Genomic DNA, 25953 nt, shown 5'->3' on the forward strand with positions numbered 1-25953 from the left:
TGGTGCTGGAGCTGGTAGCCTGCTATTTGTGGGGCTGTTGCAGCTCCACGTCCCGGTCCAGCCAGCCGGGCTGCATCCCTCATCCTGGGGACACACGCACACGGATCCCTCCCGTGCACAGCTGCAGCTGGCTGTAGCCGCAGTGGCTGGCCCTGGGTGCAGGAGCCTGAGGACGGCAGTCGCTGCTGGCACCAGCTCTAGTGTCGCTCCCCGCTCCAGCCCGAGGCCCTCCCGTGCTCACCCAAACCCGCACACGAGGCGTCGGGAGACAGGCGCGCAGCGGCCCGCCGGCGGGCGGGATGCGGCAGTGCCCGAACACCGGGCAGCTGCGGTCCCTCTGCCGTTCTGAGGCCTCGCACCGCCCGCAGGCGCTGCCGCCGCCGGCCCCGCCGCTCCTCGGGCGCAGACAGAGCCAGGACCGTGCGCGGACAGGGCTGCCGTGCGCTCGGCGGGGCGGGCGGAGGCGGCGGGGCCGGGGCTGCCGGCAGGAGGCGCCGCGAGGCCGCGGGAGCGGCGGGGCCGGGCCGGGTCGTGCTGCCGGACCGTGCCGACACCGCTCCCGGACCGTGCCGACACCGCTCCCACTCGGCCGCGGCCCCGGCTCGGGAGAGCGCCCCGAGCCCAGACCGCCCCCGGCAGCTCTCGGAGCAGCGGGCAGCGGGCTGGAGCATCTCTCCTGCGAGGAAAGGTATTGAGAGCTGGGGCTCTTCAACCGGGAGAAGAGGAGGCTCTGCGGGGACCTCAGGGCACCTTTCCAGTACCTAAGGATCTCTGGAAAAGCTGGAGAGGGACATTTCATCAGGGCTTGTGGTGACAGGACAAGGAGCAACAGTTTTAAACTGAAAGAGGATTTGGATTTAAGAACCTTATAAGAACCTTTTAAAATTAGGTGTTGAACGCCCCATCCGTGGAAGTCTTCATGGCCAGGTTGGATAGGACTCTGAGCAACCTGGCCTAGTGGAAGGAGTCCCTGCACATGACAGGAGGTTGAAATTAGATGACCTTTAAAGATCCCATTCAATTCAAACCTTTCTGTCATTCTATGGTTCATAGTGCCAACCCACACTTCCATCAGATGGTTCTTGTTAAGCATGTGAGCCCAATTGACAACACTGCTGCTTCTTGGCCATTTCACCTGCAGCCTCTCTGCTTCTGAGACACCTGAGGTAGCTTAACAACCAGGACCACCTGCAGGAATTTCCAGGGTGCCAGCGAGCCTCCTCCAGGACACGCCCATCTTCTGTTCTGTGAGACCATTCAGGTCATAACTCTAGTGCTCCTTCTCACACCCACTAGTAGTTGAGGCCAGAGCTCTCCCCAGAGTGATGTGATACCATATTTTTCCTGAATCATAGGCAGGTGAGCCGCATCACTGTTTCATTGTTTAGATGCTTGCAATAGCTCTCTGGTGCCCTCCACATGCTAGCCCTGTTCCCTCTGCAAAGCCACCCTTTCCTCTTCACACCTAAGGAAAGGCAGGTACCACTTTGCCCAAAATCACCAGGCCTGAGTCAGTGGGGAATAAACTGCCTGGGACTCCAGCTACAGTCGTTTGGTGTGAGTGCGGTGTACAGCATGCCCAACTCTCCTTCTTGCTGACAAGAGTGAGGGCCCATGGACAGCTAGAACTCAGTTTACCCAGTTGTGTCTTGCCAGCTCCTTGCCCTCTCTCCTGCAATCAGCTCGTCCCAAACAGGTTGAGCAGGCCATCATGCTCCTAAAGCTTCATTGTGGCCCTCTTCCTTTCCTCCTCATCCTCACCCAGCCCACTGCCCCACCCCCTTGTAGACAAGGTATGTGTGCAGTCCTGGGGACAGGGACATCCAGCCCCTCCCTCCCTTGGCTTGCAGCAGAGGATGCTTAGGGGTCATTACTTTGCAGATTTCACAGTATTGTTCTCACTTTGTCTATGAAAAATTACCTCCTCTGCCCTTCTTGTCAGTTGGCTGAGGGTGACTCCATAACACTGTGGGAAGTGGTATTAACTAACCTTTGCCAGTGACCTGTCTCTCTTGTTTCATTTTGAGCCAAGGGCAACAGGTATTCATTTGTCTTTGTCTTTATTGGTTCTTCTGCTCAACTTGCTGGAAAACAAGCCCCAGAAATCCCCAGCCTTGATATTTACCAAGAGTCACGGAAACTGCTTTGATTACCATGGGTGCTGGACTCTGCTGAGCACTACTGGCACCAGTATGGCCCATGGCTGGGCACAGGAACAGAGTTAGGGAAAACTGTGCTGCCAGGATGCTCACAGAGAAAAGAGAAAAACCAACTTCTGCTTTCCTGAGCCTGGAAGCATCACCTGGCTCCCCATGGCTTTGCACGCTTTTTGCTTATTTGTGATCAGTGGTTGCTGGTGATTGAAATGGGGAGAATGGTGGGAGACAGGCAAGGGAAGCAAAGGGTCCGTGTGCATCCCATGCTTGCATGGAGGCATCATGCTCCTGCTGGGCTTAGGAAATTGCTCTGTGCACAAAGATGGATGGCTTACCTCTCCCTGGTTAGGGGCATGAATCTCCACACACCATGCAGCTGGTGGGGTAGCCAGGGTCATTTCCTAGGTGGGTGATGGAGGCAGGCAGGGCAGCTGCTGTCAGCAGTATAGCCAGCCCCATGGGCAGGGAGCTTGCTGCCAGCAGCTCAGTCACCAACATGTTCTATATCAGGAAAAGATCCTTCCCTGCAGCCAGGAGGTTCTTGCTGGTCAGGGCCACCAGGAAGGGCTGGCACGCATGACATCGTGGCTGGAGTTTGCCTTTTGTCTGCATCTGAATCCCCAGGAGCAGAAGTCTTGGGAGCACTTGTCAGCTCAGGCTGACTCCTCCACTGCAACCGAGTTGTAATTCCAGGCACAGCCTGTGATGCTGTGATGCTTCCCCAAGCCTCAGCACCTCTGACAGCCTCAGTGGCTCTACCTGCATGTAGCTGTGTTGCCTGCCCAGCACACACATTTCAGCTCCTCAGCACACACCTGGGGGGAAGGTGGTGAAGGAGCTGGTGCTGAGCCTGGCAGGGAGACAGAGCAGCTCAGAAAGGCCAGAACCAGCCTTTGCAGCCCATGCATCATCTGGGGCTCACTTTGGGCTGAAGATGCAGTGTGTGGTGTGTGGGATGAGAGAGCTTAATGACGCTGAGCCTTTGATTTGTCTGTCAGGGTCAGCAGGAGGTTATTCCCAATTAGCTAAAGTTATGGGCTAATTGGGTGGTGAAAAACCCTCCTCCAGATGCCTTACTGCAGAGTTTTTTTGCCGCAGGGTTTCCTTTGGTTTGGCTTTTTTAAGTGGAGTGATCAATTCAAGCAGACTTCGGCCCAGGGATATATTTGGTAGAGCAGTCAGTGGTATGACTGCCTGTGCTGATAATTTCTTTGTGAGCAAAGCCTACCCAGGGAGTAGGGAGGGAGCCCAGTTGTACTAGGATGACTTCAATGCTGATTAAGAACACCTGCCAAAGGGTTTATTGAACTTCATTCTCTTCCAAGAAGGAAGGAAGGAAGGACTTTCCTCTCTCCAGTCCTGTGTCCTGCTGTGCTTGCACAAACTGTAAGTGGGGTGCTATGGGGACTGGAGAAAGGTTAAACCCCATGCAGAAGGAAAAGCTTTTGCTGCTCAAGGCAGGAGGTGGGTAACTGTGGGTAAGACTGACAGCTCTGCATCCCTGTCTAGTTCAAGGGACTCTGCTAAACAAAAAGGCCCTGTGTTAGCAAGGTGATGGACTTTTCCAGCCTGGCTCCCGGCATTGCAACCTGGAGCTCCCAGGAAATACCAGCATGAAACTACTTCCAGAAGCCCACGTGGGTTTTCAGCAAATGCAGTTTGAGTCTGTTTGACAAAAGGGTTTCTCTGCAGCCTGTCACGTCTCAGATGAAGCTTCAGGAACAGGATTGTTTGCCAGTAACCACCACCTTGTGTTGATGTTATCTAGTTTCTGCAGAATGAACTTGCTGAGTTGTCATCTGTGACACCGTCAGGGGAAGTCCTGACTCCTGACACTGCAGTTCCTGCCTCTGCTTTGCCATGGCCCCAATTCCAGCAGCATCATCTGGGCTGGCTGGATTTGCTGGATACCTGCTTGTGCTGAAATGTCACGGGGTTGTCAGAAAGAGCTGGGCAGCAAGACTGTGCTGCAGGCCTGTGGGATCCCAAATCCAATGGAGCCACTAGCAGGATAACGTGATTTCTGGCAGAGGATAAAATGGCTACTGACAGCTTATCTCAAGGTGGTGCTGAATGCTTGGTGACCAGACAAGCAGCAAGAGGGGGTTTGCTCTACAGCTAACCTGTGGGTATTGGCAAGTGCCTCTCAGTACGTGGGCTACTGACTTCTGTGACAGAGGCAAACTCCGTGGGTGCCAAGCAGAGGCACTGCTGCATTTTGCAGGTGTTTGCCAAGTGAGGCATCCCTTTTCTTCTGTGCAGACCTTCCCTGGAGGCAGTGACCTAATTCACTGTCTAGCTCCAGACAGCAGGTAATGGATGAGTGTCTAAGGCAGTCAGGTGCTGGTGTATGCTGGCACTGCTGTATGACTGGGCAGCATGATGGCACCCCATGCAGCCAGTGTAACAGGCTGGCAAAGCCAAACTCACTGCTGCAAACAACCCCCTCAGCTGCAGGTGCTAGGTGTTCTCTGTGTCTGCAAAGTGGCTGCAGGCACCTGTTCTGCTGTCTGTTGAATACCTGCAGGTTGCAGCATTACATGCACAAGTTTTAGGAGCAATGCAAGCAGTCAGTGTACCCTGTGTGCCATGGAGCCTCATTCAGGCAGGGCTTTGGAGCAGCACATTTCTTCACCTGACACCAACCATCTGCTGTAGCTGCAAGGTCTCACTCTGCTTGGCAGCTGAATTATCATACTGGGGTAGCAGCACCTCTGCCTTTCTCCCAGCCATGCTCTGGTGTGTGCCTAAGTGCCAGCTGACACCTGGGTGGTTTAGATGTGGGTGCCAAAGGGTTCAAGGCTGTGCTCCAAATTCAAGATAGAGATACCATGTGGATCCCTCTCACTGTGCAGCAGTGGGAAAGGAGGAAGGCTGCATGAGGAATGGGATGAAGAAGAGTGCATCCATTCTTTATAGCTGTGATGTCATGGTAGGTGCAGGCAAGCTTCCCTGGGCTGCTGTGTTTGCTTCTGTTTCCCTGCTGTGAAATCAGTAGACATCCAAAGATGGTGCTGACCTAAATTAGGGTTGCAGGAAAATTTCCCTACGTAGGGACTAAAAGTCCCACTAGTTTAGAGTGGAAACTAGTGAAATGCCGCGTGATAGAGATGTGCAGAGCAATTCCTGGCTTAGAGATAAGTCTGTTCCTCTGCTCACCCCCTCACAAGATGTTCAAAGAAATGGAAAGACAAGTCATTTCACACTGGTAAACTGACACACTTCTCAGAGAGCCAGAAAACTGGTTTGTGCAGGTGGGCAAGATGTCCTGCTGGCCAACAGTTTCAGATGGCTCATAAAGGATCAGGTATTGATATAAAAAACAAGGATATCCAAAACTGAAGTAAAAAATTTGGCTTAAATAGGATAAAAGATGGCATAATTCTTAGACATCTACTTTGGGATTCAGGTAAAGAATGGTGGCAAGGAGTTTCTATTTTCCTGTCCCTCCTTTCAAACCAAATTTGGCATTATTAGTGACACCAGGAGGACCAAGTCTCCAAGTCAGGGCCTTGCACCATCACTGCTGGCATGGCTTAGGGTGTAGCACCTCTCCCTCATCCTGCCTCCAAAGCACTATGAGGGTTGAGCTGCCATGGGAAGCTGCAGGTCTAGGCACTGGTGTTGGCAGCCACATACAAAGCTGTAGGAAAAGTAGCCATGTCCCAAGGTTACAGAGCACCTCTCTCTTGCCAGGGTACCAAAAGGCAAGGATGAAAAGCACAGGATTGATGATCATTTGAAATTGCTCCCTCTCCCTTCCTCCATCTGCTGCTCCAAGCCCCCTGGGGACACCTGTGGGACTTCACAAGCCCTCTGAAAGAGCCAGCACTGAGCAAATCCTCCCGTGGTGTTTGGGTTTTTCACCATGGATCTCCTTCCTTGTGTTTCTCTAAAAAAGGCATTGAAGAGCCCTGGCTGGGGGTTCTGGGGGATGGACCAGGTTTGGGTCAGGGGCTCAGCCCTGCCTCCCCAGCAGCCTGCTCTGGGACTCTGGGTTGTGCCCCAGAGAGCTGGCATCAGGCAGAGCTGTATGTGCCAGGTGTGACAGCACGTGCCAGTGCAGTCCAGGCTGATGGGGCTCATACCCATTTGTGTGTTTGGTTACTCTGCCAGTATGGTTCTGCCACTCAGCACTGCTTGAACAGGCACCATGTGCACCTTCTGCACAGCTCCCTGTCCCTCCTTCACAGCCACCCTGTCCTCCCCCACGCTGCCTCTGACTTGCTGAGCTCCAGCACTGCTTGTTCAAGCCCCACACATGCCTGGGCACAAGCTCACTGCATGCGAGCCTGTTGGCACAGCTTGTGCTGAACACCTCCTCCAATCATGCTGTGTGAGCTGGAGGATTTGGGAAGCTCCTGCTCTTACCAAATGGGGTGGAGAGAAGGGAAAATCAGTGCACACACCCCCGTAATCCAAAAATGAAGCGGATCCCATTGGAGTGAAAGTACAGTACTAGCATGAGTGTTGTTCACAGCCATCTCCTGCCAAGGTGGGTGTCTCAGAGTCTGTCTGCAAGAGCATACCCTAAATAAGCTGTACTCAATCTCTGGGTGTCTTAAACATGTTTTGTGGTGATGGGTGGTGTTGAAGGACATTTTCCTCTGAATGGAGTAATGAAGCAGCAATGTAATGTTAACTCAAGAGTCATATATTAATTTGAGACACCATCCACTCCCATGCCATGGATCATGGCTTCAACCAAAGCCCTGTGAACATCAGACCCTCCATCAGGCATTGCTCATCCCCTGGGAGCACAATTTTTGCTCCTTGGTTGTTGCAGTTGGATTCACTGCAGTAGTAGCAGATTCCCAAGGTTGAGTCCTGCCAGACTGAACAGCCACCTGTACCTGTCCTGCTCTTGTACTGCCTGGAAATGCACATGCTGGGAAGCACAAAGGAAGCTGGGGGCATGGCCCCTTACCATCAGCAGCAAGTCTACCCCTGGGTGGATCAGCCCTTCTGGTTAAACGGGTCACTGCCCTTCCTCTCTGGGCCTTCCCCATCCTCTCCGAACGAGACTGCCACCGAGATGAGTCAAACTGTCAGACAACATCTGCAGCCTCTGCTCCATGCGCTTGGATAGTTCAAGGTGGGCTCAGCCCAGCAGCGGAAGCACAGAAACCCTGCCTGACTGGGGGGCATCTGGCAGCTGAACCTTTTCAGTGTCCCCAGCACAGCTGGGTAATCTGGTTCATTTTTGACTGATCCCAGAAGGTAGACAAGGCCTGTGAAGACAGCAGTGAGAGGAAGTTTGGCCTTGAATGGATGTACTCTACCAGGGTTTGAGATCTGCTGACCTGGAGACTCTTGTAAGTGTACATCTGAGTGCTTGCTCATGAGCTGCTGAGTCCTTGCCAGGAACAGATCAGAGGTTGCTCAACTAAATACACAACCCGTAGATCTGTACAGGACAGGAGAAGGAGAATGTGGTTCATCCCTTCAAAATAGCTTGGGGTGAACTCTAATAATTGGTGTCTTGAGACTGAAACTCCAGGATGTGCAGGAGGTCTGACCCTGCCAACCTCCTGTCAACCTTTCAGCTCTAGCCAGGCTTGCTCTTCCTCTCCAGTGGAATCAGAGGGAGCTTGGTGTCCTTATCTGGAAAGCTAGGATATTTGGCATTTCCTTCTACAGTTTCCTTCTTTTAAAATATGGACCATCTCCCCCCCCCCCCCCCCCCCCCCCCAAAAAAAAAAAAGCATTACTAATGACATTCAAAAAAACCCACATAAATGACAAAGCCAAGTACTGAAGACCTAGAAATTGCCGGAAATGGGTTTGCCTGGGCAGCCTAGCTTCAGCTGCCTTGTGCATATGATCACTTCATGCATTTTGCCCTGGATTGCCACCTCTTCAGCACCCAGACTGGACCTTGGGTGGAGGCAGCTAAAAGCTAGACAGCTAGGCTGCCTCATTTCTTAGCAGGGCTGGGAAACTCCTATCAAGTTGGTGAAGCAAAAGACTGCAGAAAGAAAAGTGATTCTCCTGGGCAGACAGCTGATGCCTCCCTGGAGAGCTGGGTCTGTGTCTACCCCTACCTTGAAGTTACTCTGTGAGTTGATGAGCCACATAAGCAAGAGATTCATAGGAGCAGCTGCATCTTCCTCATTTCCCAAGCTGCTTTAGAGAAGTGCTAAAGATTTGCAGATGCAGTCACAGACATCAGGATCTGGGGTTTGACTAAACTAAGTGCTATATAGTTCTAAAACCATTCAAAAATTAGATCCTAGTTGGTTCAAAATGTATATCCAAAATGAATGAGTACTTATGACCTAATTCTCTTTTGTCTCTTATTTTATTCCTGTAAAATAGGTATAACTCCATCCCCTCATCCCCAGCTCCAGACCTGAAAAGATGGCTTAAAAAACAGCTTCATTTATTACCCTGAAGCACTCAATGCTGAAGTGATGAGCATTAGAAAGAGTCTTTGAAGAAATGGAAAAGCAGGATGTTGGAGCACTCTGACTGCAGGACAAGATGAAGGTAACTCAGCCATCCCAGGGAATAAACCCTTGTGGATCATGCAGCTACAGAGCACAGCATGTTACACAGCATGAGGGCATAAATGCAGTGTCCTTTAGGGGTTAATTATGGGATTTCCACAATTTTGAGTGCTTGACTTACAGCCCTTGTAATTTATCAGACTTTCCGGGTGTAAAGTACCTGTTTCCTGTGCATTGGCTGGTTGCACCCAGTAAGGACTGAAAGTGTTGGTGTTTGCTCTGTGCCAAGTGGGATGAATTTGGTGGGACTGTGCTTTGGTTCTCCTGGCACAACCTCACTCCCAGACTCAGCTCAGTCAAGGTGAAATATCACTGGTGACAGAGACTGGGGAAGCTGCCCACGTTACAGACAGGACAACGTGCTGGCAGAGCAGGACATGGCAGAAGCACCTGCTGGAGAGCAGGGACTTTGTTCAACACAGCCATTCACTTAACATCTCAGCACTGATTTCTATGCAGGAGTCTTCAAACTCATGAGAAATTACAAACAAGTTGTTGCAATTGTCCAAATATTGTAGGAAATTATTTGCATAAAATGCTGCATGTGAAGCAGAAACAACCTCGGTGGTTTATAGGAGGCTGAAGTTGGTAACTGGTCTAGGCTGGATTTTTAAATAGCACTGAATGGCTGTGCAAATGAGATGAGTGAGGTGGACGGGCTGAGATGCTGTTTTGAATGTTGCTGTCATAAGCCTGCTGCAGGCAAGAGCTCTGGAGCAGCAGGTTTGCAAGAAAACTCCAGCACCCACCTGTGCTGAAGGAAGCTGGTTGCACAGGTGGGGCATAGGGAAAGAGGCTTTGAAGCAAAATTCTGGTTGAAAAATACCTCATGTGCTCTCTTGGTTCTGAGGGACCCATCCCAGTAGTGTTTTTTTTCTCCCCCTTTTTATTTTTTTTCCTAATTTAAACCCTGGGAACATAACTCATAATATAATCCATCCAACAGAAGCAGGATTCAACCTGGACTTCTTTTGAGAGAGGTTTTTACCCAGCCACTTCATAAAAAAGGGCTTGAATTATGTTCCTGAATTGCCTATCCCAAGGTCTTCCTAACCTCATCTTGCTTTGAACATCAGACCTCCACCTTTCCTGCTGCAGTTGGAGCCTGTTGCTTCTTACCCTGCTTTGGCAGCCACAGGAACCAGCTGACCACCCTTTCCATTACAACATATGAAAGACTGTTCCTTCCTCACCCACTTCCCACCCCCAAGACTTCTCTTTTCTAGGCTGAATGGGCTCAACTTCTTTACCCCTTTCTCTTAGGGCAATATTTCTGTGTGTTTATCCTTTGTTTTCTTCCAGACTACACTTGTTGGCTGGGACTCTGAACGTGTCCTGCACAGGCAGCACAAGGCAGTCATGTGCTCTGCCTTGCCCCAGAACCCCAAGTCAATACCTGACACCTTTGTTGCTGGCTAAGCTTTGGTTTTCAGTGCTCTGTAACCCCTGGATTTTTCCCTGCTATTCTGCTGCCCCATCAGTTATTCTCCAGATCTGCTACCTATCAATCACTTTGCTTTACATTTGCATTTGTTCTTGCTGAACTGCCTCTTGCTGCTTTCAAATCATTTCCCCACAGTTGAGATCACACTAAGTCCAGGCTCCAGAGTCCCTGCAGCCACTCTGTCCTGGACAAGACTCACTTCAGCATTGCCTGCTGTAATTTGCAAGGGACAAGTACAAGACTGCTTGGTCCTGTCCTTCCCCTAAAAACATCTGGACCCATCCTTTCTCCATCAAGCTGCTGGTATGGCAGTAGCCTAGTGAGTTTTTCAAGTGCCACTGACAGTGATTTCACAGCTCCTGTGATCAAGATCAAAGAAAATTACCCCAGAGAGAAAGTCAGGGAATGTTATTCACAGTGTAAATTTAGTCACCTAAGCGAAGCACAGAGATTAGGAGACTGACTCCTGAAGCTCCCTCTCATAGAGGGGAGGAGACTGGGCAGAGGCAGAAGGAAATCAGTTCCCCATGTTGTGCCTGCAGCAGGTGCCCAGGTCAGTCCTCACTAAGCTTTGAGCAGATGCTGGTGGAGCCACATTAGTGGTTTCTGCTGTTCTGGGTTGGAGGATCTCTGACCAGGGAAATGAGAGGGGGCTCTCACTGCCCATGAGGAGACAACATGAGTCCTCCCAGCCCAGAGAAGCATTGTGAAGGCTCTGCCCATCTTCCCAGCAGACACTTGTCTCACTTACAGATGCTTATTTGTTCATAAGTGGCAGGAATTCATTAACAACATGGTCAGTTCAAGGGAAAGGAATGTGTTTGCACAAAGCAGGAAAAGGGATGCTCTCCTAGTCCTGCTCAGAAAGACCAAGTGTCCAAACCCCCTGCCATGCTGTTGCTCTCTCCTGAGGTATCTTCATCAGCTGCTAATAAAAGCCCAGCTCTGAGCAAACCAAGGTGCACTCAAAACCTTCCTTCAGTGGATCAAAGAACAGCCTTTGCCATAGCCACATTCCAGTTTTGCACTGACCATCCAGCTCCTGCCAGGACACTCAGCTTCCCTCACCACCTTCTGCCAACAGCCTCACCACCCTCCCAGCTGCCTCCCAGACACTGGCCCTGCTGGGTACAAAAGGAAGACGTTCAGCTAATCTGTCCAATAATGGAACAAGGATGTTTTTCTCTGGGGAAGGAACTCCCTCCATCCAGCAGCCTGCAGAGAAGGCAGAGAGACTTGCTCAGCACCAGAGGAGTGTGGTTTTCTCAGGAAAGTGGGAATCCAGCAGAGTGCTTACTGGAAAGAAGGAGCCACACTGGGCTGCACAGTTCAGAGGAAGGGTAGCAGTGCAGTGAGCTGATGGATCCTTCAAGGGCTGTGCTGCCAGCCAGTGCCTTGGGACACCTGAATTCAGCACCTCTCACCTCACCAATGCCTTTGGCTACTCTGTTTCTGGAGCCAGCTGCACCAGAAGAGCCCTGTGTGCTATAGGGGGTTGCAATTCCAGGAAACTGGGTCCCTCGGTGTGGGTTGTACCAAGCAAACCCATGTTAAAGAGTGTGGTGGATCCTAGCATTTCCATATAGCACACCAGGAGGAAAAACACATTCAATGCTGTGAAATGTTCAGATAAAAGGGCTAAGAGTGGAACACCAGTGCCACAGGATGTTTCTAAAGAGGGAAATGGGTCAAAGTGGAATAGTTTCACTAGCGCAGCTAAGTCAGATTTCCCTGAGCCACCCAGCCTGCAGCCAGCCCCATGCAGATCTTGGTTTTGGCCATGTTTTACTCCTGTGTTGGCTCCATGAGTGGTGAGGAAGAAATGTTAGCAGAGCCCATGCAGTCTGCACTGTGTTCCAAGCACGTGCGCTCTGCAAGTGCATTTTCTGTGCTGCAATACAGAAATTATTTCCAATACTCTTTGCCAAATGATAACTGTGTCTCAAGTGCCCTTACCTATGTCCTGCTGCTGAGACTTGATAGCTATTCCTGCCTGAGGCAGGAGAAATTCAACCAAAGGACCCACAGACAACAAAAAACAGTAAGTTGGGAACTGGGAATTGCTGTGTTCTTCCACAGGAGTGGGTTACTGTGCATGGGTTCATGCCTGTTTCTGGGTTTGCTCCTTATTGCACATGCAAGAACTTAGCAACTCCAAAGTCTTGTGCTCCTGTCTGTAGATGGAGAGCCTGTTGGCATGTGGCCCTGGTTCACCCTGCTGGATCTGGTGACTTGAGCAGATCAGAAAGCGAATGGTCCTTGCTTTGGCCCTTTGTGCTCCTGCATTGACACCTCCAGAGCCACCAGCATTGGGTACTCTGAGGATATCCCAAAGCACTGCTGTCCTAGAGGCTGATTGCAAATCTTTAGTCTTCTAAAGCAGTCCCAGAGAGCACAGACTGGAGGATGAAGAAGGGGATCCAAAGTAGATTCTCCTTGTTGCTGTCTGCATGGGCTGACCCATAGATTCTCATATTTACAGCACTTTGTCTACCAGGGCTGATATTCCTTTATGGCCAAATGGTGACATAGTAATGAATGCTTTAAAGTGCTATATATCTTTGCTTTATAGAAAATACTAGTCCTACCCAAGCCAGTCCAAATGTTCTGTGGTGCTGAGCCTTTCTTCTCCCCCAGGACTGGTGCTAATGGAGCCCTCGTGAGGCCCCTGCACAGGCAGTGTTTCTCTGGCACCTGCTGAGGGCACCCGCCCGCTCCCCGGGACCCACGTCAGCGCTGTCGGGGGCGGCAGCAGCGGGTGGGAGGCTCGTGGGGAGATATGTGGCTGCTTGGGAATTTCCTCACTGCTTTGGGGTGACTGAGGTTGCCTGGGGCTGGACTCACCTCCTGCCTGCATAGGGCTAGCATGGGACGCAGTGCCCCTGGAATTTCTGGGGCTCCCGGTGTCACCTCCTCCGCAGTGCCCCCTTTAAGGGTCCAAGTTTCACAGGCAGAGCTGGGGCTTTTCTTCCTTTCCATCTCTGCTGCTTGTCTCAGAGAAAACCCATCGCGTTGTTTTTCAACTGCCTGAAGGTGTTTTTTGGGGGTTTTTCAGGCTATTTTGAAGCTCATTTTTCCCAGATGTGCTTTTTTTTCTTCTTCTTTTTTTTTTTTTTTTTAATTGGTTTTAAAAATTTTTTTTCTTCTCTAGGTTTTCTTCTTTGCCTAAGTTTCCGGCCACGTGACTTTCAGCTTACATCCCTGAGGTTCTGAGAAACCACAGGAGGCTGAGCCCTAAAGGGAAGGTGCAGAGGCTTTGAGAGGAGAGGCAGCGAAAGTGTCGGAGTGCTGGGCAGGAGGACAGAGTGCTTCTGGCACAGGTGAGAGCAGGGAGCCAAGGGCCACATCAGAGGTGACAGAGGAGGACAGAGGAGAGGCAGAGAAGCAAGACAGAAAGCAGGCACACCAAGAGCACAAAGGAAGCTGAAGAGACCCTGGGAGGCAGAAACAGCAGCCATGCCCCACAGCTCCGACAGCAGTGATTCCAGCAGCTTCAGCCAGTCTCCCCCTCCCAGCAAGCAGGTAAAGCAGGGGCCCTTCCCCAGCTCTCCCCAGCTATTTCAGGGTGGGCCAGGGCTGAGGAGGAAGTCGGGTGGCACCCACTGTCGATGTTCTCACAGTGCAATATGGCAGAGCTTTCTAAGAATGGCTATGGGGACAGAGATGCAGGGCTCAGCCAAGGGCCCTGGCAGAAGCTCCAGCCACTGAGCTGGGTATGGGCAGAGAGAGATGACCTGATTACCTGGGGCTATCCCAGGGGCAGCTGGGGGCCCAGGACCCCCGGGCATTGTGGATCCTGTGATGCATTCCAGACAGGCAGGAAACTTTGGCATGACTTGGTGCTCTGGTGAGGAGCCTGAGCAGGCAACTCCTGGCCATGGACCAGGGCAGCTCAGGGACAACCTGCCTGCTTCCTGCTTCTGTGGACAGCACTCAGGACCCAGAAAAACCCTGCTACTTTGGATCTGCTTTCTTTACTGTTCAGCATCAGCAGTTTTTAATGTCAGTGATGTTCACAGTGGGATTTCATTTTGTTGTGTGGTGTACCTTAATGGTAGGTCTTTTGCTGGCAGATAGAGACACAAGTTGAGGTATTCTCACTGCTTTTCTGGCTAAACTTTATTTTAGCTGTCATTTGCCACTTTTCTAGGGCTGGCAACAAGAACAAGTGCCCGAAATTTGCTCAGAAATCTTGGGGTTCATCTAGGCAGATGATTTTTGGATTCCAAACAAGGATGGGAATGCATCCTGGCTTGCATCCTGGTAAAGACAGAGATATAGCACAAGGTTTTCCAAAGGATAGAGGCTGGACTTGATGCAGGACATGGGAGCTGCTGTATCTGAGACATTTTCAGGGTATTGAAGGCAGGGATAGAACGGTTAAGTTCAAAGAAAAATATCTTGGGCTGGGGGAGGAGGGGAGAGGATGTGGACAGATATATGGGCTGGGAAGATAACTTTTGTGGCTGAGTTTTGTAGTCCTGTGGAGAAGCGGTGGTGTGAATGTTAAGAGTCCACAAGAGGGGCAGTGCAATATGAAAACAGAAGACGAAAGTCTGTGTGACAGTTTCAACTGTCACAAGGCTGCAGAAGGACCAGATCTCAGCAGAGAATGGCTGATGCATGAACCTCTCTACCTGAAACCTAGAGACCTCTGTTCTCCCCTGCCTTAAGGGGCTTGGGGGTGTTGCAGTCAGCACTGCAGGCATTGCTAATGGGGGACTCCAGAAAAGAATAGGATAGAGATCAGAGAGGTGAAGCAGATAAGATCCCTGTTAAAAACAAAAGCTCTGACTCTGTCTAGTTAAACAAAGCAGGGGCCAGATTGTGTTGTGAGGGTCTGCAACAAATAAAGCCTGAGGCAGAAGGGTGATGGAGAAGGGAGGGCCCTACAGGGGTGAAAAGAGGAAAAAAAGGCTGAATATCTGAAAAAATGGTTTATCCAAAAAGTTGGAATGTCTGCAGTGCCATTACCCTACAGAGTGACAGGGAAGGAAAAGGTTTTCTGTACAAGAATTCAAATTGTCTATTTTTCCAGAGGGAAGTCTTTACTCTGGTCCATCAAACTATATCCCTGGCCAGTGTGTTGGTGAAGGGGAAGTGGTTATTTCCCAGCTGTGGTGGGATCCCTAAAGATATCAGATGTGTCCTTCCTGGCAGCAGGGGTACTAAAGCCATCACACATCCCCTGGGCTACAGCTTTATCCTGGTGTGGAGGGTGTGTCCTGTGCTTCAATGTTATCTGCTGCATACCTTTCCCAGCTACTGCCCTGCAGGGGAAGCGTGAGGGAGAGAATTACCCAGTCATTTCCATGCCTTGTTTCCCTAGGACTCTTCTGATGACATGAGGAAAGTCCAAAGGAGGGAGAAGAATCGAATTGCTGCCCAGAAGAGCCGCCTAAGGCAGACCCAGAAAGCAGACACACTGCACTTGGTGAGCACTCCCACCCTTTCTCATCCCTGGTGTTGAGGACTCGTAGGAGACAACATTGCCTGGGACTTGGAGCAGAGATGCTCAGTGGAGGCAGGATAGGAGAAGTGAGGCCAGGGCAGGATGTAGAAATCAGCTCTTGCAGTGAGAGTACACAGCCCGGGATGACTACCACTGAAGTGTTTAGTTTTACACCTAGTTTTGAGTTAATCTTTATCTCTCACTCTGTCATTACTGATTTTCTTTCCCAACCTCTTCTGACTGAGCTCTTTGATAGCACAGTCTCACATGGGTTGGCTCTCCCCAGGTTTGACATTCATTGACAGCAAGCTAAGATACTTTTCTGTGGTACTGTGGGCACTCCAGCAGCTCTTCCTGCTGCAAAGAATTAGATATCTGCCTTTCAGGAGGGATGGTCACTTCTGGCTGCGTGTATTTGGGCATATGTAGTCAGTGTTGGAGCATAAGGGCTGGGGTGCTCTGCATTTTTCACATTGATAGGTGCCATCCCATGTATTTTGAGCCACTGGTGGGAAGCATGAAAAACATGCAGCCTGCCGTGGCCAGAAACCATCATTATCCCTGTGCTGGGCTTGGCTGGCCTTTGAAAAGTGGTAGTTGAGCTCATATTAAAAAAAAAAAAAAAAACAAACATCCTTTGATTTAGCAGTTTCCATATTCCCATTATTGAAAATAATTCTTGAGAATCCATTTCTGAATCTTCCTCCTTACACAGTGTCCTTAGTTCATGGTTGGAGCTAGGTTTAAGACAGAGATTTCATTCTTTTCTCAGTAGCTGATGAACCTTCTAGAGCTGACATGGCTCTAGGCTGATTGCATTACATCAGCCAGCAGCAATGGCTCTGGGCAACTGTATCTCGGAGAGGTGTGAAAATATCCTTTCCCTGGGGTCAGTGCTCTCTCCACAGTAATCCTGGAGGTAGGTATGGGCTCTGAGCTTCCCCAAGGAAAACCCTGCCTGGCTGTGCACCAAGCAGGATTGGACTGCTTTTCTTAGGGCAGAGAACAACCATTTGCTTGTGAGATTACTACAGCTCAGATAGCAGTGGGGCTAAGTCCAGTTTGGATCCTGATAGGCAGATGAAAAAGTGCAGGGAAGCAAGTAGATGATGGATGGTAAATTTCTGTTTGTTGTTTGTTTTTGTTTTTTTTTCCCAGTGGGCAGTGACCCCCTGCTGCTCTTGGGTCAATTCCCTGAGCACTCTTTGCCTTTGGTCAATTCTGCATCAGGGACTTTGTTTTTCTGACGTGGTTCTTCACAGAAAAGCATGGCTCGTTTTGAGCTATGGTGGTATGAAAGGAGCCACCAGCTCCATCTGCCCCAGGGTTTTCTAGCTTTAGTTTTGAGGGGAATGAGTCATGGGAAAGCTGGGACTCCTGGCCCCGGGGTGATTCCCATCAGTTCCTGAGTTCAACAACAGTCATGATTTCAAACCATTTGGTCATGCCTGAGAGATGCTGTTTGCTGTGTGAGCTCCTTCTGTGACAGCAGCTGTAACTGCTGGGTGCATTTCAACCCGTGCACAGACTGGGCACCACCAGGAATCAGCGTGGCAGCAAAAGGTTTGCTTTGCCAAGGTGGTGGTGCAGCTTTCCAGAGCCTCCAAGTGCTGAGTTTTGCTTTAGCTCTCTCAGCTGAGTTTGCAATCCTCTGGTCCTGCCCAGGCTGCTGGCTCCACGGTCAGTTGATGCCTGCAATGCTTCAGCCTGGAGCTGGCTGCACTTCAGCAGAAGCAGAGGTAGCAAAGGCTTTGATGCTCTCAGTATTGAGATGCTCTCAGTTGAGACAAGGCTGAGCATCATTACGAACCCCTTTGTTGTTATTCTCATTAATACCAGTATTAATTCAGTTCTTCTGAGGCCTTAGTTTCTCTTTTCTTCTGACTCACGCGTCTCCCCTTCCTCGCCGCGGTGCTGCTGCTTTCCTCGGCTGCTAGCAGGAAGCAGTGAGTCTCTTCTTTCCAGGGCCATGACAGGTTTCCTGTGGCAGGTGGTTTTCTGGTTAAAGACGGCGGTTATTCAACGTGCTCTCCCCGGGGGCTGGGCTGCCCGGGAAGCGCCCGGAGCTGTGTGTGTGCATGAGAGGGAGCGAGAAAGCCTGGGCGGGAGCAAGCCACAGCCAATTCTCGTAAGCCGGAGCCGGGGAGCGGGGCTGGGGCTGCCGGCATCGCACCCACACCCGGCCCGGCCAGCTGGGGGAGGAGGGTTTGCCCAGGAGTGGCTCTGTGATGAATTTACCAGAAATACATCATTCTGGAAATTCTGTGGGGCAGAGAGGTGAAGGACCACAGCCCTCATATCTCTAGCTCATCCCTGTGGGTGCCGTCCTGAGGAAGCCCCTGTGGTTTTGTCTCCTCAGGAGAGTGAAGACTTGGAGAGACAGAATGCTGCCCTGCGCCGGGAGATCAAGCAGCTGACAGAGGAAATGAAGCACTTCACCTCCATGCTGAACTCCCATGAACCACTCTGCTCCATCCTGACATCCCCTCCACCACCTCCAGAAGTGCTTTATGCCACACACTCTTTTCACCAGCCCCACATTAGCTCCCCACGCTTCCAGCACTGAGCCAGCCAGCAGGACAGCAACCTGCCAGCTCCACTGATGGCAAGAAGTAACTTCGTGGGGCTTGCTTTTCCATCCAAGGGAAGGAGTTGGACAGATGGACATTCCTTCTTAAAGTATGTATTCTGACTGATTTGCCTAGGACTTGCTCCCTGTGCAAAAATGGCAGTCACCATGAGGCATCTTTGGACAGATTCCAACTTGGATTCTGGGAGGAGGAGGCAGTCACAAAAGGTCACCAACCCCTTTCTCTGGTCCTTGTTTGGGGAGACTCACAGGAGTGCAGCACCAGCAGCCTCCATAAGAGCAGCTGGCTGTGGCACACAACAGCCAGACCTCCAGGAAGAGGAAAGGTAGCAGGGTGGAGGGGAAGGTTGGGGGCCACAGATTGTCAGGGCAAAACTGGTTTATTTTTGTAAAATAAAGATTGAAAATGCTTAACTCTTGGTTTCGAAAATAGGATTTGAGTCACTCCTAAGGCCTGGCATGATACAAAGAAGACACAGGCAGCAGGAGGGGAGAACTTGGAGCCCAGAAAACAGCCCTGCATGCACAGCAATCTAATCCAGGGCCAGCAAACAGAGCCCCACAATTAGAAGGGGGAGATATGCACGTAGGCTGGTCAGGCTGAGGAACAATGGTCTGTGGGGTGATGGGGTCCCTGGGGAGGATCTGTCCCTCCTTGCTGCAGGGCTGTACCTGGCTAATGAGTGTGACATGTCATAGGATCACAGGTCTCTTCTCTGCTGACCCTCTCAGTTCCCTGCTGCTGGTGGCTATGCCTCCACGTGCTCCCCTTGCATGTGCCCAGGTGCACTGCCATGTTGTGTCAGCTCACAGGCAGCTCTTGGTGGGCTGGTGGACCCTTCAGTCTGGCCAGCAGCATAGCTGGGAAGGAGCATCATGGCATGGAGGGAGCTGGTGGTGTTTTCCTGGAGTGCACAGGAGAGGAGCAGGACATGGTAGGACTCTTGGTGCAAGGCATCCTGCTGAGGCATGTAGCTGCAGCCTACATTCTTCTCCCTTGCCCATCAGTCACCGCTCCACAATAGGCTGCTGCACTACCTTATGCATTGAAACAGATGAAACCTGAAAATCAGAGAGCAGTAGATCAGTACTTCTGATTTATTGGAAACACAAGCCAGTCCATGCAGGCAGTCTCTGCACCTTACACACTGCACCACACCAGCCCAGTTATCAGCCCCACTCTATACACAAGGCTGAAGCCCACCTGCCAGTGGTTCTGTTGCTAACAGTGGCTCATGACTGCTGCCATCTTCAAGGAGCATCCGCTGCAATCTTTTCAGCATAGAGTACCATAAGCAGTACTGCTGATGTAGGGTTTTAAATGAGGGAAATAGACCACATTTGTAGATATCCTTCTTGCAGGCACAGAGAAGCAGCCTATTTCCAGATGGGTTTTGGCCCATCATCATAGCCCTCAAGAGTGACTGGGTAAAGTCTGTAAAGTGCCATGCCATGTGCATTTTCTCTCTCTGGTTTGCACCAGCAAAATGGTAACCAAACACTGCCATGTCCCAGCAAGCTGTCCTCAGGATAGGTGAGATAGCACTGTGATTGCTCCTGCCATAGTCTGTTCAGAGGTTGGTGAGCCTCCTGCCTCCAGTTTCTGTGCCAGCATGGGAAACACCCTGGTCAGAGATGCCTGGTGTCAGCACATCAGCCTGGGAGACACCATCCTACAAAAGCAGTGCTGAGGCAATGGGTGATTGCACTGGCCCTCCCTGTCTGTGTGACTCTGGGATGAAGGATGAGCACATTTAGGGAAGGACAGTAATTATTCCAGCCACAGAGCTGGATTTCTGCATATTTGACAGGCAGGATACATCTACAGGAACAATTTCAGTGTGCCTTACACCACCCCTCTATGCTAGATCTCTCACCAATAGGCTTCACTCTAACCATTGGTTCAACAAACAGCTGCTGACTCCTTGCACAAGCCATGTTTTGAGCCACTCAAGCTACACAGGCTTTTCCCAAGGTGCCTTTCTCTGGAATTTGTCCCTTTAAGCCTGAGAGAGAAAACTGACTCCAGCTCTAGATGAGCTTGTCTTTACAGGCTCTATTTCTGCTCCTTGAGTTTCTGGTGGATTTTCTCCCAGATTTTTCACTTTCGATTTTTCTGCTCCTTAGGGTTCTGATGTTCCTATGCCTCCTGGTTTGCAGCCAGAGAAAAAAGCTATTCTACTTTGATTGGGGTTTGCTGTGGAGAGCACTGGAGGCTCACACTCTTCACTGGCGGATGCAACAGAGTCCTACTGAAGTTTGCACTGTTGCATACAGTGAGAGATCTCAATCCTTGCTGAGACCTTTGTATTTTCTCATGGTTTTAAAATGCCAAGCTTGGTCTTAGCTGCTGATGGAGAAGGTCCTACCATGATGTGTATGTCACCTATGCTCACACAGACACAGAGCCAATATTTTTGCTGCAAAGCTGTCACAGTCTAGATCCTTCAGGCTGGGTGGGGTTCTATGTAATTGGTAAACCCAGTCACTGGTAACATCTCAGACATATTACTGCAACTCAGAATGAAAATAGGCAGCAAGTGATGAGACTGGGACATGGGTTTGCAACAACATCCTCTGCAAAACCTAAACAATACTCTTGGCATCATCAGTCACTGTGTCCTCCCTCTGCTGGCTGTGAGCTGGAAGCCTGCTAGCAGTGCTGTGCTCAGCCGTTCTTGCCATTCTGCTGTTCGCTGGTGCTAGCAGACACATCTTGCAATCCGACTGGGCTTTGCCCCGGCCTGGTCTTGCCTGCAAAAACCTGATCACAGAACATGATCTGAATGGATCAAGCTGGTTTTGATCTCTGCTTTCTTCTGTAATTGTGAGGTATCTGGGAGGCAGCCTCTCCTGGTGTGAAGAACGATTCTCCTGGGAGGATGTCCTTATCACCCAAGCATCAGGGGACAACATATTTTTTCTGCTCTTTCAAATATAGTGTAGGAAAAAAAGATCTTTTCCTAAGGCTATTTGCAGAGCGGCACAAACTGCTTGTTCCAGCTGTGTGAGGAGATTCCTTCACTTCTGTACTGGTGCTGTCTCTTGCTTCTCTTTCCCGGGGTCCCGGCCTCTCCCCACGACTCCTCACACAACTGCTTTTGATTTCTAAGTAGCCAAGTGTCTGTCCTCCGGTGTGGCACTCACTGTTGTCCGTAAATGAGCTGCAAATGAGCCTAACGAGGAGCAAGGTGCAGGGAAGCTGCCAGGGCAATCACTGCCGATTGTTTTCGATTGCCTGCTCCTCCCAACAACGCGATTCCTGTAGTTTTCATTCCCTTGGCATTTCTCAAGTGTTGTGTGAGGTATCTGGCCATGCCCAGCTCTCAGGAGCACTGAGTTACTGGTTGCTCAAGGGAAGGGATAAACAGTTCGAGCCTGTGGAAGTCCGTCCCTGTCCCAATAGGATGTCAGCACCTTTCTGCTACGCTATACAGTTCCTCACTGAAAACCTCTCTCCAAGCAGTACATAAACGAGGGCTCGCAGGAAGCTGAGAGACTTTTCCAGCCGGGGAAGTCCAGAGAGGAGAGAAGCAGCTCTGCGCTGCCAGCACAGCCTGCCGAACACTGCGTGTGTGCTGGCCTCTGCTGGGCGAAGGCTGAGCATCCCTCCTGGCAGGGCAAGGCACAGGCTGAGCAGCTCCGCTGCCCATTCCGCTGCTGCTCCAAAGCGTTTATGCACCTGTTTCACAAATCCCATCTCAGAATTCGCTTCTGTTACTTTGCTGAAGCAAGGCAGCAGCCCACGAAAGCGACCCTCTCTCTGCTTCCTGCAAGTGTACATATCATAGTTTACAAAGCAGTACTAGTAATACAAAAGTGCTGCCTGGATGCTAATACTTCAGCACACAGAGATCAAAGAAGATCAAGAATCACTGCTAAGAGACAGAGTATTTTTATAAATCACAAGCTGTAAAGAAGAGAAAAACCAAAGCATGGCCTGAAATGATAAGACTTTCTCTGAGTGAACAGCCCCGTGCTCACTTTGGCTGTGTTCTGCTGTGTTTTTGCCACCTTATTGAGTGCTGATCTGGAGGAGATTTGAGCAGTGAGGCAGAGTTATATGTATCCATTAAGTTTGTTTAGGTTACTCAAAATCCCTACCCAACTAAATGTTAGGGAGCATATGTTCATTGCTTGTCAGGGCAGAGAGAACACACCTTCCCTCCAACTCTTGAACCATTCTGTCCTTTTTGCTAAGATACTACCAATTTTTCTCCCCTCACAACAGCTGTGGTTTGGTGCTGTGGTACTCAGAACGCTTCCCGTGTTACTCAGAACTCTTCCCATGTTTCTTTCTTTTTCTGCAGTGTGAATGGGATAAAGAGGAGGGACATGCCTGAGTCCAGCAGTGAGGCTATGCCCTTTTCCAGCACTCTTTTATTATTAATTAATGTCTGCTGCTAGCAATAGAAGATTAAAATATTTTTCTCATGTCATAGCCATGAACTGGTATGACTCACTGAGATGGAGGCTGGAAGATGCTGAGTAAGAAGGGCTTATATACTTCAGGCTTTGGTATTTGGGGGTAACCTGTGACCCCGATCTGATCTGGACTGAGCATGGAAATCTAGACTGTGGCCAAGTTTTGAGGCTAACTCAAACTTTTTTCACTTTTATTCTGAGCTGAACAAAGAGATCTTCGTATCTCATGTGCATGTCTGATGCACAGCAGAGGAGTGAAGCGAGTCTGCTCCAATAACTGAGCTTATGCACAGCTTTCCTCACAGCTTTTCACAAGCAAAGGTTGAGAGCTGGGCTTAGATACTCAAGCAGCACAGCAGGCTAACCACAGTTACACAGTTTTTGGATTAGAGCCGGTTCTCATCCGGCCTGATCAGAGAATGGGGCAGAACAAGTTGGTATGTTTGCAGAAGGCCATGCAGAGGTAGCATAAACACCCTGTGTCTGGAGGGGTGTGCACTAACCAGAAACTGGCACCTTTGAGGTACCTGGCATGCAAGTGCTCTTCCACTCCTTTTACATCTTTTTCTTGCTGCAAGGAGGCAGCTGTGAATATTAGCACTTCAGCCATGCCCTCCCATCCACTCTGCACAGTTCAGACTTACATGATTCATCCACACAAATGACACATCTGAACTGGAGAGGGTTAAACTAAAGCCATTGCTCTGTTCAAGCCACGCTTTGAAAATGGAGATTGGATTTGCAAAGACATGGCAAGTTCAAGCCTCTCTTGGGCAGCCAGGCTGGAAGGTGTCAAACTGGAAAAAAATCCTGCCCCTGGCAGGGCCACAAAAACCACCATAATTCTTTGTGCCCCTGTAAAATAGGCAGAGATGATGCATCCTCAGTGGAGTTCCCAGAGAGTGACAGCTACACATGAAATGTACTGAAGTGGAGCAAAACATTATTTCCCTTCCCCAAATGTATTTTTGAAAGGCCTAAAGCTTTGGGCAGTACAGGTTTGGTGTTCAAAGATAGCCTCTGCACAGCTTTGGTGGTGCTAAGGTCTGCAGGTTTTTCTAAATGAGATTTTAGACTGCGCTACTAAGCCTTTGTGTTTTCTGTATAGGAAGATAATTTTTGCAAAATTTTGAGTGCTGCAGAGGTTGTCTGCTGCACTGTTATGAATGGAGTTCTCCACCACTGTTTATGTACCCAGATCTTCACACTGAAAATGTAACAGGAAAGATTCTTAAGGGTTTAGGGCATCAAAATAATTGTGTATCTAAACTATAGTAATAAAGTAATCCATTGCCTTTGTGAGCTGTATTCTGGGTGGCTCTTGGGATGCAGAAATCTCTGGGTGCCAGCAGAGGGCTTGCAGGGTTCCCTGGTCCATCGGGGAACACCACTGGCTTTGTCAGAGCAGCAGCCCTGCCAGCCCACGCTTCACTGTGGGTCTCCAGCTCAGCACTGCATTCAGGTGTGACCCTGAAATGAGTGGTTCTGCCAGCTATTCGAGTCTTGTCATTTGGTCTTATGATAGAACTACCTGACCTCTGAAGAATTTCATTAAAACAGTTTAGGTACTGAACCCAAAATAAAACCTTCTACCTCCACTAACAAAGATCCAGCAATCTTTCCTGCAATGTCTATTGTGAAAAGCTGTGTGGGATATCTGCTGACAGTTCTTCTAGACCTAAATGCTATCAGTCAAAATGTGATAGAGCCACCTAACAGGTGAGCTAGTTAGGCTTTGTAAGTGCAATGATGAAATTTAGAGGCACAAATAACAAGGCTGAGAGTGTGAAAACAAGGGACATCCTGTGATCTTTTGAGGTTACTTTCCATTTAAAGGGAACCTAAAAGGATGTAAGATCTGGTAGATGCTTGAGTACTTGCTTTTCCTTGTCAGCTTTCTTCTTTTGTTCACCTACTCCTTGAATCTCTGAACCAATGTGGAGAGAAAAGACACTAAAGAATTATACTTTTCACAATAATGTTCTACAATACCTTTTGCACACTCTCCAAGCCAATTTTCCTCACCCATTCCTATTGCCTTGCTTGTCATTGAGGTCAGTTGCCATCTGGATTATCATTGCTGTCACCATCCCTGGCATTTACATTTATTGGGTGGACTTTGAGAATAGCAAGCTAGCTGCAAGGCTTTATGAAACATAAAGGAACTGGATGTACTAATTGGTTGTAAAGCCAGCACATATTCCAAGACTGTCAGTGCTGGATTTCTTGAGATCAGCAGGGAAGATTACAGAGGTTAGGCTCTACCTGAATGTCTGTACTTCTACACTTAATTTGGGTCCTGCTTCTTCCTCTGATTAAGGAAGCATTCCAATCTTCACACATACTTTTGGCTCTAGGATCCTATAAGCTTTTTAGCACTTCTGTTAATCTCCATGTAAAGGAGATTTCCCTCTTGCTTCAAAATCCACTTCAAGGGGTTGTCCTGAAATATAAATAATTTTTCATGGCTAAGAATTTTTTTAAATAAATATGCTGTGATGAGGGAAATCCAAAAGCAGCTGCTCTGTTGCTTCAAGAAGGGAAAGAGGCATGTGAGTAGAAGCAGATGCATCAGTAGAAGAGGAAATGCAAAGCACAGGGGTTTTATTTTAGCATTTTATAATTAGAAATTGGCAAATTATATAAATGGGTGATTGAATAGTTCACAGAGTTAGTAGCAAAACAGCCCTGAAATCCAAGGACAGGAGTTCAAGGAAGTATGGGCCTATAGGTATGAAAAACCCTTGTCTGAGTTGGCTTTGAGGAGTCAGTGTTGCTTCCCTGCCTGCCTCATGTTCCCTTGACAGGCTGCAGTCATCAGAGGCTGGACACTGCTTTCATGCATCTGATTCCAGCTGTTATTTTCAGCAGAGTCTGTGTTTTAGTAATTCTTGACTTACCATTTGGCTTTTCTGACAGGACTAAGACATTGGAACAAATGGCTCCTTGCTTGTTCAGACTTGCTACAGATCTTATGTTGATGTTGAGTAAACCTGAGGATTTTTGAGAAAAATTTAGAAGCTGAAGTTGGGACAAAAACAAAACTTTGGATGACAGACTGTTTTTGATGCCAGTGTGGAGTAGAGCTGGCATGTCTTCCTGATGTGACAGTATTTCCTCAACTCCTAATTTGTTTTCTTTATATTTTTCTGCTTGTTCTTTTTCTGAAAACACAGTCACTGATATCTTCCTCTTTGCTGCCCCGAGACCTTATGACAGCAGATGGTACCTAATTCCATTATCCTGCATTTATCTGAGTTTACAAATTAAAGATGCCATGGACTGTGATAATACTTTCAGTTACAGACAGCTAAAGCTACAGTCCTAAAGGAATTTCAATCTTAATACAACATATAGGTGACATATTTAAGTTAGGC

General features: G+C 49.5%; 1 protein-coding gene across 5 annotated transcripts; it reads left to right on the top strand.

The window, feature by feature from the left end:
* The first annotated feature begins 914 nt into the window (after positions 1-914).
* On the top strand, positions 915-18565 carry BATF (basic leucine zipper ATF-like transcription factor). Of its 5 annotated transcripts, none has more exons than XM_079309557.1 (5): positions 920-7471; positions 8475-8645; positions 13280-13631; positions 15439-15543; positions 17921-18565. In XM_079309557.1, the coding sequence occupies exons 3-5, from the start codon at positions 13566-13568 to the stop codon at positions 18125-18127; spliced, it is 378 nt and encodes a 125-aa protein (XP_079165683.1). In that variant the 5' UTR covers positions 920-7471; positions 8475-8645; positions 13280-13565; the 3' UTR covers positions 18128-18565. The 5 variants fall into 5 exon arrangements, with proteins under 5 accessions (XP_079165687.1, XP_079165683.1, XP_079165684.1 ...); XM_079309558.1 differs by having other exon boundaries at positions 13302-13631; XM_079309559.1 differs by having other exon boundaries at positions 920-3542.
* The last annotated feature ends 7388 nt before the right edge of the window (positions 18566-25953 follow it).

The sequence above is a fragment of the Erithacus rubecula genome, assembly GCF_903797595.1.
Source record: "Erithacus rubecula genome assembly, chromosome: 6".
Classification (NCBI taxonomy): Eukaryota; Metazoa; Chordata; class Aves; order Passeriformes; family Muscicapidae; genus Erithacus; species Erithacus rubecula.